This window comes from Copidosoma floridanum, unplaced genomic scaffold, assembly GCF_036245765.1.
Source record: "Copidosoma floridanum isolate Cflo_tuat_1 unplaced genomic scaffold, Cflo_Japanese_pri ptg000027l, whole genome shotgun sequence".
NCBI classification, from domain to species: domain Eukaryota; kingdom Metazoa; phylum Arthropoda; class Insecta; order Hymenoptera; family Encyrtidae; genus Copidosoma; species Copidosoma floridanum.
In genome coordinates, this window is record NW_028321904.1 from 5,169,000 (window position 1) to 5,187,157 (window position 18,158).

At 37.2% G+C, this 18,158-nt stretch overlaps 1 protein-coding gene across 1 annotated transcript; it reads left to right on the top strand.

Moving 5' to 3' along the window:
* The first annotated feature begins 15,527 nt into the window (after positions 1–15,527).
* On the top strand, positions 15,528–16,310 carry LOC149373760 (uncharacterized). The gene has a single exon (XM_089595759.1). It carries the CDS (start codon positions 15,528–15,530, stop codon positions 16,308–16,310), a length of 783 nt encoding a protein of 260 aa, XP_089451885.1.
* Positions 16,311–18,158: the final 1,848 nt, after the last annotated feature.

Here is an 18,158-nt window from a genome sequence, read left to right on the forward strand (position 1 = left end):
AAAAGTATCTGAGCTTAGTAGCTAGGCAATGCCCGTGGGCACTGTGTTTTTATATAAGTGTGATACCTTCAAGTCGTTAACTGGCGTGTCTAGGAGTGGCTGAAATTAGTAATTAGATAAGACAGGGGTCATAGTGAGTACCTATCAGTGCACTGCTTAAAGACGTTGACTAATATGACCACGAGGGTCTGAGTGTAGTAGTTCGGTAACATGAGGGCGCTGTTGGGCACATTAACTGGGATATCTAGGAGTAACTAAGTTTAGTCAACGTTGGCCGCAACGGTCAACAGTTTGATGCTTTTAGGCCGTATGTACAGACTTAAAGTTCCAAAAGTTTCTTGACACTATTAGAACACACAATTCTTAGTTATTTTGGAAAGATTATAATAATGATATTATGTATTACTAATAATAAAAATAGTTTATGCTTTGAATGATTTCAGTTTTAAGTTTAGGGATGAATAAAATAACCGCTTTTCATCTTTTTTTTGTTTTGTGAATCTTTAAACTCACATTTGCCATGATAGCTCAATCACTTACTGACGAAAGCTTTCAAGTTGCTTGGTAAGCTATAGAAAATTCTCACTTTAACAAGTGATGCTTTGTCTCTGTGATTGGTTGAGACTGGCTTATCTTACTAGTCATAGCTATGGTATCTGCTATAAAACTAAAGGTATTACTTAGTGGTATAGTTAATTTCTTTGAAGTACTTAGGCATCTCAAATGACATACAGACCATTAGAACGATTTTTCAGTTGAATTTACTTTTCACAAGCTCGACACACAAAATTTTTGTGAAAAGGAGTCGTCAATTTGCTTTCATGTGAAGTCGCTTGCCTTTGCTTAACTCAAGGTCTGAGTAGAACATTGAATCATGATGTTAAATTTTATTAGTACTATTATTAACTTGACGATGGTCAAAAAGAACTGTGAGTCACATAGCACTTAATCAGTTAGACATATGTTAAAAATATTGTTTCTTTTAAGGACATAATTTTACACACTGTAAAAAAATTAAAGGTAAACACTTATACGAACGCAAAAGATTCATCAAAAAAAAAGTTGTGCTTAAATTTTCTAGATTAACGTAAGACCACCTTCTAAAAGTCTAGTATTTGCTGCTAAACTAAAGCTCACAACCATTATAAGACGCTGCACAATGAGACAGCTTTCTCTATACATGTTACGAATAGTAATACTCTAATAATTGATGATAACAATGGACATTTCAGTTTATCGTCATTTGCAATCTCAAAGAACTTCAGTTTTGGGTATGAGGCTACTGCCAACAAAATTTGTCGAGCTGCAAGGATCTGATACACGCAAGCTTGGGCAATGCTCAGCGGTGTATTACGTACAGCATATGTTGAAAAACGTTTATTAAAAAGGTGAAATAAAAATTTAAGGTTCTATAATAATAGCTTGCTGGGAGTAGCGGGCTTAACCGTTTCTTCTGAGCATGAATTTAAATACTCCATGATTTTACCACTGCATGATGACAGTGTGAAACTAGTCTTTGAGTATTTAAGTATACCACTGGCCTGCAAAAAAATAAACAGCCCTTGGCAGTATAAAAAGAGACAAATTATGGCTGATGACTTTCAAGGATTATTAGCTATGGCTAAGCTGTTACTTAGCACGAATATTTAACCTCAAGTGCCGAAGAAAGAGCTCCATTTTGGATCTCCAGAGAAATTAATGGCTCAACTTAGCATATTTGGATGGGTTTTCTCTGGTTCTCTGCATACTTTAGTTATATTATCATGGCTCCAGCAATATATTTGCATTATTTAGTATCAGTGCCAAGTAAAAAGTGTAGAAAAAATAAGATAAGATACTTATGGTTTGTTTCAGTGTTATTAATAAAATGAAAAGGTGGAATAATAAGAGTTTAAGTAAGTCTCAGTTATTTTTATTATTTAAATTTTGCACATTTTACTTCTCTTTGCTGATCGCTACGATGAAACACTTGTATTTTTATTTGAGTTATATCGTTTGCGAATACTATTATGCAATACATATATGTATTTTACTTTTAATTCTCCTAGGACGCCCTAACATATACACACATCTGATTGTGCACTGCTCTACGAAATAGTAAAGTATCAGTTTGCCTAATGCAATGCAACTGCGGTAACAATCAGGTGAAATCTTAATCAAAATCTCAGGTAAGTATCCCATAATAAGAACTTATCTGAGATCTGATTTAAGATTTGTTATAAAGAATATTTAATAACGAATAAATTTTAAGTCAATATGACAGTACTTTTGGTTGACCCGTTAGTGTTAACATTTAAATGGTATATCAAAAAATACACCATGAATGTGTGTTATAACAATTTTTAGTTATGAGGCAAACTTGTTAAGTACTTTAATAACATCTCAGGCGAGTTTTTGGCATAAGTTTTGCTATCTGTGACGCGCAGACACGCCAACGTTCTCAGAGAACTCACAAATGCCAAAGTTCATTTGTCATTGAATAATAAATCATCATACGATGGGGAGAAAGTTTCTCACCTCCTCTACAGGACCCACTTTTTGAAACGGTGTTATCTATGTTGTAACAAAAATCGAGCATGCAAAAAAAAGAGTAATTCTACCTAAAGAAATCGTGCAGTGTATTTTTTAACAATTGTCTGAAATCTGTGCAAAAACTTAGTAGTATAATAAGTTAGCTTATTATAAAAAAAAGATATGTAAAGTTTACCAAATACTAACAATAATAAAAAAAAAAAAATCGCAATTAAAGTTTTAACGATACTTACACCATGAAAAATAGGACAGCAAAAAAATGACATAGTGACACTGTTACAGAGAACGCTGAGAAATAATTAAATTTATGACCAATTAAAAAAAGTGTTAAGAGGAGGGAACAAAAAATACCTAAGTAATTGTCAGCGTACCAAAAAAGTTTTGTCTAGAGCTGCAAGCATTAGACGACGCTGTTATGTAAAACAGAAACAAACGCACATCATTGGGGCATCATTAGTTTGTCATAGCACTTCGTACGGTAGAGATCTTACAAAATCATGTCAAAAATACTTAAATTCTGAAACTGTAACAGAAATGAAACAAAATCAAGAACATCATTGAAAAATGAGAAGTTATAAAAAAAGTCCTGCCTCTGAAGCGTCAAGTACGAACATGACATTTGTTAGGCAGAAAGTTAGTAAAAGCTAAGAAACAGAATATGTGAATCGAGTATCAAGAGAAAAACAGTGCCCTCAATTCTTTTATCACTTTATTATTATGTAAAATTCATGTACTACGATACAAATTTTGTGATTCCCAGAACATATTGAGTAGAGCTTATTAAAGATTGTGATATAAGTGTAAGCCTAACAGATACAGTATACTGTCAGCACGATCTTACCAACCGTATAAAGAAGAGAAAAGGTAAATATATAAAAGCCGATTGATTATTAGTTGAATTGGCTTTTTTGTACATGCTTGCTGTATGAATACCACTAGATGAGCCAACATGTATTTTTTTGAAAGCATTTTAAATGTATAGTGAGATTATGTTACAGAAAATTTTTTGCATATCAAAACAGGCATTTGATCTACGTCTAAAAAAAGACGGAAACAAATGTATAATAATCTTGTAAGCTCATAAATGTTGTGAAAAAAAATTCTTGCAACCAGACGCAATAACTATGCTAGAGATTCAAGATGCCTAAAATTCATTAAGACCCTGTTAAAACCAGCCTTTTTGGGGGCAGCTTTAACCAGAGAGAGAGCTAGGCCTGAGGGACTTAAGTGGCAATGTTATCGATGATTATTGTAAAGGCTGATACCCGCTCACACTTTTTTTGTAGGCTCCTTGTAAGGTGCTAGAACCTATTGTATAACTGATGCCCACAAGTTTTAAGGGTTGGTTCTTCAGGTCCATATCCTTTTCATGCTTGTTGTTGAGTTTAGTAGATTAGGTGTGCCAAGCGCCACAAAGTGATCCTCCCTACCTAGAAGGGGTTTTGGTGGTTGCTAATAATGAGTACGTCAGTCAGTGGTGATGTTCGACTCTAAGACACGTGCATATCTCCCTGCAGCAGCAGAGAGTTTTTTGAAGATGGCCCTAAGTCAAGCGCCAAATTGTTAAAACCAGCCTTTTGGGGGGTTAGGTGGCTTTGATCAGAGAGGAAGAGTTAAGGGTGGCCAGAGTCATCTTCGAGGGCGTCAATCAGCAGTTAAGATTCAGCAGCAGTAAGCACACTGTCCTAGAAACTCTAGGAGTGAGAAGGTAGAACACTTCTACTAGAATTCCTTTTTACCACTAGAGTTGGTGCTCTCTAACTGCCAGGCAGTTAAGTGGTGTTTTACGACAGTCCAGAAAAGCCTGTAACCTGTGCATTTTTCTTTTTTTCTCAATTATTAGACAGTAGTTAGCCCGTAGAGCAAGTAGTGCTGACAATAACTGTTAACAAGAGCTGGTGAAAAAAAAGACGACTCACTTAGTCTTATGTGGTTGTAAATATTGGTGTTTTATTAGAATTAGTTAGTGCTCCAGCCACTGCTATAGCGTAGGTCTCGTCGAGCAAGCGAAAACCTATCTCTGGCTTATCATCGAATGATCCGGGTGGATACTTTCGAGAAGTCACACAGCCCTTTTCATGTACTACAAAATATTTTTTTACTGGCGTTGTTTAAGATAAAATTGTAGTTCCCACCTTGCAAGTGGTAGGTGGTACTATAAAGCGCAACGTTTGAATTTGGAGCTGCGCGCAACATTGAAAAATTAAATTAATGTGAATGATGAAATTTCAAAAATAATAATTATTCTATTATAAATTATTAAATAAAATGATATTCATGACCGTAACAACTTATCAACAGTTGTTTTTCCATAATAAGCTATAACGTGAGTTACTTCGACGAGGTATGGAAAATCAATTTAGTGGACTTGAAACTTCTAAGAATTAACAATAACAGTTATGCTAATGTTTTCATTGTCACAATTGTCCTGAGAAAGTACGATTGGATAGAACCAAAGAAAAATAAAGCTTTAAAAGTCGTTACTAAAAATTTTTTAGCATATTCCATCAGAAAGTAGTGGTCACAGATTAATGATTCTGAAATAGATAAGGAAAAGATTTTAAGCACAAACTGCTTTGTAAAAAAATAAAATAAAATAAAAAGTTACATATAATTTAGAGACAAAAGCTGCAAATAGCTTAACGTTTCTTTAGAAATTATAAAGGAAAATATTGTGGTACCGTACACATACATACTACCATCACTTCGTGAAAGTTCTTTTGGATATAATAGAGGCATACAATCGTAGGAAGTATTCGTTGATGAAGATTATGCCAGTTAAAGAGACCTTGCTCAGTGTCGTGCAAGCACAAGAAACATCAAACAAGTTAATGTTGAATACATTCATGGAACCTTAAAGTACAGGGATGGAGATAACGTTAATATAAGTGTCACAAGACTTAAGAAAATACGAAAGTGGCTTGGACTCAAGTTATTTAGAATTGTTTGTTCCTTTTGTTCATGGCAGCTGGCAGTATATTTTCTAAAAGATTTGCCTGACAAAGAAAGACACAGTTTTTTCTGTAAGGTGGATTTGAGCAGAGTGAAAAAAGATTAATGAAAATTAGGATTTTAAAAATATTAAAGAGTTAGGATAAAAAGCGTTCTAAAAAGTGTTTTGTCCCTTAGGAGGGGGTATTCACTAAATCACTGAATAAGGGTTTTTTTTTTAAAATTTAAAATAAAAAACAAATTTTATTTTGTATTTCCTAACTATAGTAGTATACAGTACAACTTTAATAATAATAATGTTTATAACGTGACGAGGATCTTCTTACCAATAAAAATATAAAGGTATTAGATCTGTCTTTTCCAAAATAATTTAACAAGTTTTACTTCCCACTCAGCATCATGCCAGTTCTATTTAAAAAAAAAACTGTTTAAGCTAGTATGAATATCGTTTTTCTAATTCCTACTAGAAATATATACATATATATATATATATTAAATGTTTGTCTGTTACGTAATAAAATCACACACGATTGGCCCCTCACTTCGAAGGCTGCTCTCAACTGGTCCGGGTCCTCTGGGACGACCGTGGGCATGGCGATCAGGCACGTTAGGCTACCATCCTGGAACCAGGGTCATCACCTCGGGCGGTCCTGATCACTGGTCTTATTCCCTCCCTCTCTCTTTCTCTCTCCCTCTAATGCACTCGTGTCTACTCTCTATTACCCGCACATCATCCCTTCAGCTTTCTTGTCCCTCTTCCCCAACCCAAACGTCCTCCTTTCAAATAACTAATTCTCGCTCTCACACTCTTGTAGCGATCTCGACCCCTCGCTTACACTTCTTACTCTTCTCCACAACCCCAGTGAAATCCTTAGTACCTACGATCACACACTTTTATCCACACGCCCACTTTTTGCCCTTATTTTCGAAACATCCTACACTCGCACAACCTCAACTTGGTGCCTCATTCTATGTTCCTTACCCTCACTTTCCCACTAGTCACTAACCTTACCACGCACTACGCAAAATACCTCCAGGATACCATCTCCAGGAAGTTGTCAGCGTCGTGTCCTCGCGAAGTCACCCACTGCCATCCAGCTCCTCGTGATTATGTAGTCTTTAGCCAGGCGGCAGATGATGCCTCCCATAGATCCCAAGATCTGCTAACGGACGTAGGTTGGACGACGTCTCGATAGCACACACGTCTACATCCTTCCCTCTTGAAGTCCCGTCAAGGAGTCCTGTCAGTCTCCTAGCTCGCATACGTCTCGTTTTTTTCCTTAACTACACGTATGTACACAAACACTCCCTATATTCCCGGCGCATTACAATTTTTATAAAAGACACATAAAAAATACAATCTATAATTACATTAATCGCTACGAATCGACAACCCATCTATTTTCCCACAAACTTACCGATTGACACTAAAAGGTACACATATAGATATATCTGCGCACACAGTATTAACGTTAACATCACTTATGGTCCTTTAATTACACATTTCTTCTTATTATTCTTGCTTTTCCCGCTCGCACTTCTCTTTGCTCGTCTCACTAGCTATATATCTCCGTCGTCCTCTCCTTTTTCCTCGCATGAAACATAACAAAACACAAACACACGTACACATGGCATTAAAACGAGCCTAAAACGTCAAACTTTACATCGAGTTGAGTTTTAGTATTTTTTGGGCTAATATGAAAAATGATCCCGTCATAAAAGAGTTCAAACAAAATTAAATATTCTGCTTTAAAAATGTTGGATTCAAATGAGAACTTTTTTTTTCATGCACCATTGTATTAGCTATCATGCGTTCATTTGATATTTGCATTGTGGTTTCCCTATTTATTATTATTTCAACAAATCTGTTGGGTTTCTCAGTTATGTGCAGTCATGAAGGTTGTATAAGACCTATGGGCCACAATTCATGGCAACCCTAGCGTAATTTTCAAGACATTTGGTTTTTTTGCTGCTGTCACGCGAATTTTCAAATTTTCGTTTTGGCACATTATCCACCCATCATTAAATTACGAAGGAGAGTCAAAAGCCACGAAGACGATTATCAAAACAGTTACAGAAGGATCATCAAGGCTTCTGCCATCGGCACCAGCACGGGAAATTCACTTCCAGCTGCCACGTGCACCATCAACAAAGCTTAGTGCCTTATGTTACTATTAAACACTCTCTCTCTGTTTCTTCGTACTAATATCAACTCCTTTTTTCCCTCGTCTGTTCATTCTTTTCTATTTTTGTTAGTTTGCATAACTTTTTTTTTTCATACATTGATAAGTGTGGAAAGGTCGATGCATCATTTGTCTTACAAGCGAGTTTTTGTGCATGCCATTTAATTTTAGCTAACCAAGTCAAAAAGCCAGTAGAAGAGGCGTTCAATGATCGCAGAATAAGACGAGAAAGGCCAACAAACATCTAAACAATCTTATAAACGTCACACAACCTCTAGATTTGGCAACTTTATAAAAAAGCTTCTAAATCTTCTGGTTGCTAAAGTTTGAAAATTCAATGTTCAGCATAAAAAGTAAACAAAATTTTTTTATGTACAAAGAGCGTTACATGGGAAAATGCTCAACAAGATTTTTATTTTATTTACATTCACAAGAACGTTTTAGTATTAAAACATTAAAATGCTCTGATAACTCTGGTCATTGAGCCGTTAGAGGTTGCCAATGCACAGTAATTATCTGGATTAGTCAATCACACTCGTCAGCATCTGAATGATTTGCATTCGTTAGGCATGAGACGAATAGACGATGGTGCACTTCTTACAGCAGACTGTGCCAATCCCTATCGGACACAAATGGAAAAAATCAATAGATCTAAAAGTACTTTCAGCACTTCTTCAATTTTTAAAAACATTGGCATGACGACCTTTTATTTTATTACGATGAAGGACAAAATTAGGCGTGTAAATCATGAAAGGGGGGCTAAGCGTCAAAGGGATCAGGAATTTAAAATATTTTTAAAAAAGGCAAAGAATACTTCATAAGTGCACTCTATGGTCACTTGTACGAATGCATTCAAATGCTCAAGCTATATAGAGGCACATTGCAATAACTCTGGCCTGGATTACAGTAAGCTAAGCGTCAAAGAGCATTAAAAGTTTGTTGAATTGAAAAAACTGTGCCAAAGTTATGTAGGCGTTTACTTAGAGAAATTAAGAATTGGATCGTGTCAAACATATGGGGATCAGCGCGGCATCGCACATCTCTTTATCTTCACTTGAAGAACAAAAAGCCGAGCGTGTAACTTGGAGTAGATATGTGAGAGACGATCACCCGAGCAGCACAGCCAAAGCTAATAATAAGTACAGTTCTTCAAGCTAATAATGAGTTGGGTAATTTTGTCGAGACATGCGCACTTTCTAACATATGCACTACGGCTTATTCTGTAACCAAGGAATTCGCACATGAGTTAAAACTTCTGTTAAATGCAAGTTCCATTACCATGGGTGCGATTAACCTATTAAACACAACTACTAAGTATCGAGAAAAAAAAACAAATTTTAGTACAAGCAATTTTGCGAAAACTTAAACTTTCTTCACGATTCTTAAGTCGGCCGATTTTGTATCCAATAAGCTATTTCTGTGCTCGTCTATAGCTATACCACCAAATATAATGCAGCCTGACTCACGGCTGTATATTTCATGTATAGTAGATATGGTGATCGTCTTTGGAGTCACGTTGTTTATATTATTGGTCAGTTAAATACTTATTTCGTACGAGATTCATTTAACGCTTTGAACTACAAAAACTTAACAGGGTTGGATAATCCAAGTGCTTTGACTGAACAGTTATCTGAATTTTGGAAGATTAAGGTAAAATATGAGGCTCTGGTTACTAACAAAAAATGATCATGCAAGCGCTATAACATCGTTACTACAGTACGCAATTGAACCAGACTTTACATTGTGCAACTGCCTTTCATCAAAAAGGTGCCAGAGTTAGAAAACTCTCGCTTGAAACTATCCCGTTATTTTTACACTTTATCATGCAAATTACAAGCTAACCGCAAACTTAATCACAAGTATATGAAGGTAATTAACAAGTATAAGTCACTTAGTAGTACAACGTTACTGCAAAACAAGAAATGCCTGGTGGGTATAATATCCGACAATTTGCCATTATAAAGGCGTTGAATAATACATCAGAAAAACGTGCAGTAGTTTTAGTGGGTTTGCAAAAACTGATCAAGGCATTTTACTAAACGAGAAACTTCTTGTAGGGTTTACAATTCAGCCTTTATGGTTCAAACACTTATTATGCTTCTACTTTTACGTATCTTTTTTTTGATAGCTGATATCAAGAAAACGTATGGACAGGTACTGGTGCATCGCAAGGATAGGCGTCATCAACTAGATTTTTGGTACAATGGGAATGCCATTGACATGTACAAACTCAATGGAGTTACTTTTAAAGTCGCTTCTGCTCGATATTTAGCAACATAAGCGCTGTATAAATAAGCTAATGATGAACGAAACAGTTTTCTGCGAGCCCCTAAGATACTCAAATGCGATGTACGAGTCAGTGATTGGTTTACGGGTGCAAGTTTCATTAAGGAAATTTTACAAAGTCACGATAAATTAAATAATTTTTTGATAGTAGTAGGCTTAAAATTTTTCAGTGGACATCCAATTACCTGCATGCCTAATATAACTTTATTTACAAACTGTTTTATTCTGATGATGTATTAAGAAAAGAACCAGCTTTTAAGTTTCCAGGAGTATTTGGGACTCATGGTCAGATAAGTTTGTTTATACAGTAAAACAGGTATATCTTTTGGGTAAAGATAAGTAACAGCATATTCTTTCTGAAATTGGAAGAATTTTTGATCCAACGAGTTTTCTGAGACAAACTAAAGTTTCTGCAAAGATCATACTACAAAACTTTTGAAAGGCAAAGAGTGACTAGGATAGATTGGTAACGCAGGAGCTTTTCTTTCATAGGATTCAATTTGCGCGTTATCTTTTCCTTATTTAACAGCTTGCCATGGATGAAACTTCTAATTAAAAGTACAGCAATGATAGAGTTACACAAATGTTATGACGCAAGTCAAGTGGATTACAGTGCATATATCGCATAGACAGTATACAGTGTACATTATGCTGTGCATAATGTTCATTGACGATGCCGTTGGCTCACTTTTGATGAGCTACTATAATTTGCCCAAGGAGCTCTTACATTGCCCCTAAGGAGCAACTTAAATGCCCACAACAAGCTAGTATCTACAAATTCTGGAATCACTTACTATGAACTAGCAGCCACTACTCGCTTTGGAGTTTCTTAGGACTCCTGTTGCTGTATATTGACTCTAGCCCTGGTCTTCTTACAACTGCTTCAGCTACCCAATCAGCTCCTTTTTGCACAATGATTTATTTAACAAGTTATACAGACCTGGTTCTTACATTTCAAACTGTTCTTCTTCCTAAAGAGTGAATGAACTGTCACAAGCAACTTACCTGCCACCAACTAATTAGCCATACCTCTAGTGTTTGAGTTAAGTAAGCGCTGCTCATCAAACGCGTGCGCATGACTCATGGCTTAAGAGACATCGTCTGATCACACTAAGCATACACGTACAGACACGTATACATAAGACTTAAGAATTTACTACAGCCAGACACCTGCGTGCGGGTGCTGGACGCTACTTCTCCGTTGCAATACCTAACATTTTTACGATAGAAATTGGAGCAATTTTAAACTCAAGATCTCTGTATGTTTTATCAAACGATCCTTATATTTTGACATCTAACAAATCATCGAATTTTCCGCTGGAAGCTGATATTTTTGTGTTCCAGATAGTCGAATATCAGTGTGGCGCTTGACTATCCAAGCACGGCAGAAGTTCTGGAAGCGTTGAAACTTGGGGTACCTTCATGAGCTGCAGCATCTAGCATCGACTAAAATTGATTAAATTTAATTACAAAATTTACGTCAGTATGATCATTGACTTATTAATAGAAATCAACTATGCATGTGCAGGTAGATGGGAGTTGACATCAAGATCGATCCAGGAGCCAATGGTATCACTACTGTAAGAAGTTTTGTCTACATATGTTAATGTATAAACTTGTATACATCCACACAATTACACACAAAGATATATGTACAATCGTTTTAATCGAAAGATATAGATCAACTACGTTATCCATTGCTTATGACTCACGTTTTTGCACGCTCCCCTCGCAATGGGAATTTTGTTTTTTACGTATCATTGTGTTAGCTTTCACGCGCTTATTCCATATTGGTATCGCGGTCTCCCTATTTGTTAATATGTTACCAAACCAGCTGGTTCCATAAATTGAATGCAGTCATTAGAATGGCACAGGATCCCTGTGCCATAATTTAGGAGATTCAATTTTCCGAGAACAAAATAAAACTATTTATACGTAAATGCATATTTCAAAGATGCTTGCTACAAGAGTTATGTAGCTAATGGTATGAAAAAATACAAAGATTATGATAATAACTCGTTAAGTTACATAAAACAGGTTTTACCCTATATTTTTTTGTTTCATACAAGCTTACACTCTTTTACATCAAAAGATTATAATCATTAACTATCTTTTAATGACGATACCCTTTTTTGGTATTTTAGTATTTCTAGCTTGTCGGTATCCTATGCAAGTATGTAATGTCACTCACTTTCTTAGCTGATCCTGCATGTGACTTTCTAGCTTATTTTTTTTCTGCACTCTGGGTCGCACTTCTGTCTTGGTACATTTATAAGCCCTGATACTTATAATTGTAGTATGTGGCAAGCATATTAGAAAATATTCTTTCTTGCTTGACTCTTATTTGTACTTTTTTTGATGATATAGTATACATCATTAATAGTTGTTTTCGAAAGCGTAAAATTTTTAACACCATGGCTTGCTTTGTCTTTTTTTTTATACAACCATTATTACTCTAATGTAACTACACAGTTCTATGGCTATACTTGGCTTCGTTTCAGGTTGTGACCACAAATATATTCCGTTGTATATGTATACCTATAAAAACTATGCAGCTGTAACTTTATGACACTCTTTATCACTATTAAAACTTCTGTTGTAGCTTTCAAAGATACTTGTGCTTCTGACTTAAGCCATTGTTTTTCGCGAGTATAATACTTCTATGCTTCTTATGGTTACCAACCTGGTCACTATAAGTCTATGGCTGGATTACTATTATTCATTTAAGGATACATGTTTCAAGCATTATGTCTCTAGTACAACCACTTCAAGAGAAATATTGTAAAAGTCTTATATTTTGTAGATTATTTTAGAAATCAAGCTATTATACGCTTTTAAGATAAGTTAATATCTCATAAGCATAATTACTTAGTCACAAACAAAAAACATTGATCGAGAAATCACAGAATGATGCATGAAATATTTCTCAAAGAAAGGCTTTAATAAATATAAAATCTGAAGAGACATAACAGGGAAGATAATGCTTTATAATAACTGCCAAAGGATGTGACCTACATTATCTGAGATCCCCATAATGCTGCCGTATACCTTACTAACAAAAGCCATTACAGAAAAGTTCATTGACTAATGGGTTTGGAGAAAGTGTGTGGACCAATATCTTAGCATGGAAACTGGAGGCACAGTCATGGCTATCTCCAAGTCATCATACACTTAGTCCAGCTCCAGCGTTTCGGGCTTACTTCAAGAGATAGGTGCACTTAAAGCAGCTGTTGCCCTGCTGACAATTCAATAAACCCAAGTACTACCTGTCCAAGCCGTGGTCACTTAACATCTGACAACTGTCGAGGCCGCTCACCCATCCCAGCCATCCCAAGTGTTGGCAGGTACCACCAGAGGTTCGGTTCTAAAGCAGAGCGTTACACTATCCCATACAACCTCATTCCACCAACACAGGAAAACCAATAAGCCCTCCTTTGGACCAGGTGACAGAGACCCAAACGGGTTTAAACACACGCCTGCATATATTTAAATCTCGCTTACGCATTCGTTTCTTAGTTAACTCTGGCTCAGCAGTCTCTGTACTTCCCATGGATCTATTAACGTGACCAGAGGCTTAAAAACCTCTGGTGCTATATGCTGTCAACAACACGCCCATTTCAACGTAGGGCAAAGTACATCTCACTCTCAATCTTGGCCTACGGAGAGACCTACGTGGCAATTTCATCTTGGCTGACGTTTTCAGGGCAATCTTAGGCGCCGACTATCTGTCCCAGCATAATCTCGTGCTCAACTGCAAGAACCAAAAACTCGTTGATTCATGTACCAGCCTGACTTCCAACTGCTTCGTCAAGAAGGTAGACCTCTGCTCAGTCTCCGCACTTGAATCAGCAACAGACGACTCTTTGGTTCTGCGCTATTCAGCTCTACTCTACTTGATGAGCTTACTGATTTTTTTAATGTATCAAGCTATCCAGTGCAGATTCCTAATCTTCCTGTTAAACACACCATTGTCACTACCAGTCCACCAGTGGCCAAACATCCCAGGATACTATCAAGTGAACGTCTGGCAGTAGCCCAAAAAGTATTTCACGAACTGTTGGGCAAGAGGATTATCCGTCCTTCTAACAGCCAATGGGCCAGCTCACTTTACCTCGTACCCAAAAAGGACGGCTCTTTCCACGTTACAAGAGACTACTGCAGGCTAAGCTTGCAGACCATACCAAATATGTATCCTTTGCCCATCATACAGGACCTGCTTCAGAAGAGCCCAGGCAAAGTATTCTCAACGGTCGACCTCCAGAAAGCCTTCTACCAAATTCCAGTAGCTGAGGCCGACATTGAGAAAATAGCTCTAACAACATCCTCTAGCCTACTAGAGTTTCTGGGTACCTCACTAGGTCTACAAGACTTGGCTCAGTCGATGCAAAAAACAATTGATCAGACTCTACGCAAACTGCCGTTCGCCAAGGCCTATATTGATAACATTTTCGTCACATTTTCTTTACATGAAGAATATCTGGGCCACCTTCGGCAACTTTTTAAGGCTCTTCAGAGAAGCTCAGCTCAAGATCAATTGAAAAAAGTAGACTTTCAGAAATCTACAAGTACTTTACCTGGGTTCTTAAGTCTCTGAAGATGGCTCACAGCCTCCAGACACCAAGGTCACTGTAATAAAAACCTTTCCTGAATAAACTGTTGCCGCAGAGCTCCTCAGGTTTTTAGGGATCAACAACAATTGTAGGCCATGTATTTTACATGCCACAGACGTGCAATCACCACTCGACAAGTTGCTCAAAGGCCATATAAAAAGAAAAAAGCTTCTTTGGACTGCTGCAGTAAAACAAGCTTTTTAATCTCGCAAAGACTCTATGGTCAAGGTGACACGTACGACCTTTCTATGCCCAGGAGTGCCTCTAGCCTTAAGAACCGATGTATGAGATCTAGCAATCGGTGCAGCGCTAGAACAACAAGAATAGGATGGCACACTGCAACCCCTAGCGTTCTTTTCGATGAAATTAGATTTGACGCAGCGACTCTATAGTATCTTTGACCGTAAACTGCTAGCAATCAGTGCTGCCATAAAATACTTCCAAAGAATCTTAAAAGGCCAATCGCTCACGACTTTCACAGATCATTACACACTGATTTTTGCACTCCAACAACGCTCTGATAAGGCCATGCCAACACAAGTTCTCTGCCTCGAAACGATCTCTTGGCTCAACACTGAGTTAAAACACGCTTGAGGCAAAGACAATGTCATCAAGGATCCACTGTCTTGTGCATGTCTACCCAAGAACGACCCGTTGCAACCTACAACCATGCCCAGCCTTATCTCCGAAGCCAAAAGCAGCGATACCACCATCAGCCTCCAGGAAGCTGATGTTACTGCATCAATCTCCATTACCTTTTTCCTCGTCTAGAGATCATTGCAGCAGCACCAGCAACTGACGTCAATCTGCCAGATATGCAAGAAGACTCCAATCTACAGCTGCAATAGCTCATCATAGACAAACACTTACGCTGGGGCGATGTAGCCCACAACATAGTCAGGCCCTACCTGCCTGTAGAGCTTCGTCACACGGCCTTTGAAGTTATAAACAACCTACTACACCCATGAGCTTAGACCACCGCCCGTACTGTCACAAAGAAATACATTTGGCTGGGAATGCACAAGGACGTTTCTGCTTGGTCAAGGACTTGCGTACCCTGCCAACCTCAAAAGCAAGTTGCTACAACAGGTCTGTCCTTGGTCGCTTCCCAGAGCCAAAAAAAAGATTTAAACACATCCACATCAACTTAATCAAACTCCTACTGGTACAGGGCATGCAATATTGTATTACTACCAGCAATCGCTTCTTGCGTTGGCCTATAGTAATCCCACTGCCTAACACCCAAGCAAACACAGTAGCGAAGGCCTTAAACCTCTGTATCAGCGCCCACAACACTCTCATCCTTATCACCTCAGACAGGAAGGCACAATTCAAGTCTGCACTCTTCCCAGAACTGGACAGGATGTTTAATATCACATATGTAAAAACTACCTCCTATCACCACCAGTCAAACGGCATGGTCGAGTGCTTTTACCGTTCCCTCAAGGCCACTCTCAAGTATTTCACCCTGCTTTGGATCAACACCCTACCGTTGATACTTCTTGGTTTAAGAACCACATACAAAGAAGACCTAAAAGCCTCTTTAGCAGAGATAATATATGGCACTTCGCTACAGATCCTGGGGCCATTTTTTACGACGACTACCTCCAACGTGGACAGCTCTATGTTTGTAAAAAGTTTGGGACATTTCTTCAAGTACCTCAAACCGATCCTAGCTCCACACCATTTGCCCGAACAGCCTTTTGCTTTCAAGGATCTTGATAAATGCTCGAACATCTTCAAATGAGATGACAAAATCGAGAAACCACCAGAGCAACCATATATAGTCCCTCATTGTGTCATCCGCCGCAATGATGCAAGAATCCTTACAATCAAAGTTGACGCTGAAAGAAAAGTCGTTTTCACAGACCAATTAAAACCAGCACATCTACAACAAGAAGAGGCATCCTTCACTTCCGAAAACACTCCACATTCCCCCGCTTCACCTGAGCCCTCAGATCTACCTCTCACGCCTTTAGGCAACAAAAGGCATCGTTCGCAGACTCCCTTAAGCTTCTGACTAGGAGGGGAGTGCATGTGGTAACTCAGCAATGCTCGCAAGCTGCAGACTCACGGTGCAAGCAGCAGCTGATTCCTCGTGTCCTCTTTTAGCACTGAATCAGCATGGATCAAGTCTTCTTCTTAATTTATCGCCACAGCTGTGGGAGAGAAAGGGAGCAGGCAGGCAGCAGTGACGCCTAGTTAACGCACTTCAGTTTACCTCCTCCTTCTAGCTTACGCCGTCACTGAAAATGGTCATCAAGCCTATAAACCTTTGGTATCAAATAAAGTCTTATTAACTGTTTTGTTGAAAGTCTCTTTTCTCAACCTGGTGCTCCTCTCTCCGTACTCAGACTCGGAGGCACTCTGTTACTGTCCAGAGCCTCACCCATGCTTTATTTCCCATATATAAATATATGCTAACATAACTTGCAAAGGGTAAACGTGACATACAAGTGGAAAAGGCAAGATCGTTTTTACGCTTGATTTACTGAAAAAGACGTGCATAATTTTTCATCGTAATACTTTAAAAGTCACCTGATGCATGAAAGTTAGCGACATTTCGATTTTTCTTTCTCTCACTCAAAATATAAGATGTAAGTTAATTTCAACTCGTCCTTTTTGTCATGGGACAGAGAAAAACGTCACATAAGTAAGCTTTACTCACAATTGTTACTAGTTGATTGAATTTCTGCAAAAAAAGTTACACCCGGCTTGATCTCACAACTTTTTGCAAACCAGCCGAATATGATTACCGCGTTAACATTAACTGTTCTTGAAGAAGAAAAACCCTTTCACTCCTCCTAAAGTGTCATCTTAAATTATTTTTTCTATACATTTATGAGTATTCATCATATTTTCATGAATTTGTTAATTTTTAAGTGAATCGTTGTTTGTACAATGTTATCTTTTCTTTTTTTTTTAGAAATTTTTCAATCTGTTTTGAATTTATTTATTTATTTTTATTATTAGTCAATTCATACAAAGCTCTATAAAAGCCTTAGTTGATTATCATAGCGTCTTGTTTTCTCACAATTATGAATCTTATTAAGGTATCTTTTTAAATTAATGACGCTTATCACAGTTCGCAATGCAAAAGTCCAAAGAGGTTTGGGGAGAAAAAATGTTTATAAATGCTAGCAATTATCTGTGTCATATGGATATACCTACATATTTACGTAGATATACTTACACTACAAGAAAAAAATTTAAATTTCGATAAGCCTTCATTGGTTGAAAAACTTTACATGATTATCCTATTATTCTACTATACGAATAGAAATTTTAAGATTTTAAAGAATTATTTGCTTATAAGCGCATTGTTATGTCATTCTTTTATTACATTCTATATTTTATTGAGATTCCTCTTAATTGAACACATTAGAAACTGGTATAGTTGTATTCATTTTCAATCATTTATTAAACATTCACCATTATTCTGTTTCTAATATATTTTACTGACAATATAATAATAATGCATATACTATGATTAAACAAACATTAATAAATGAAAATGGTCTTACGTTTTATTCTAGCTAATCTGTAAAATATTTGGTGTGAGTGTCCAATATGTGACAAAACTAAATGTTTAAGT

Coding starts and splice junctions, on each gene's coding strand:
- LOC149373760 (XM_089595759.1), top strand. CDS start 15,528: ATGAGCTTAGACCACCGCCCGTACTGTCACAAAGAAATACATTTGGCT.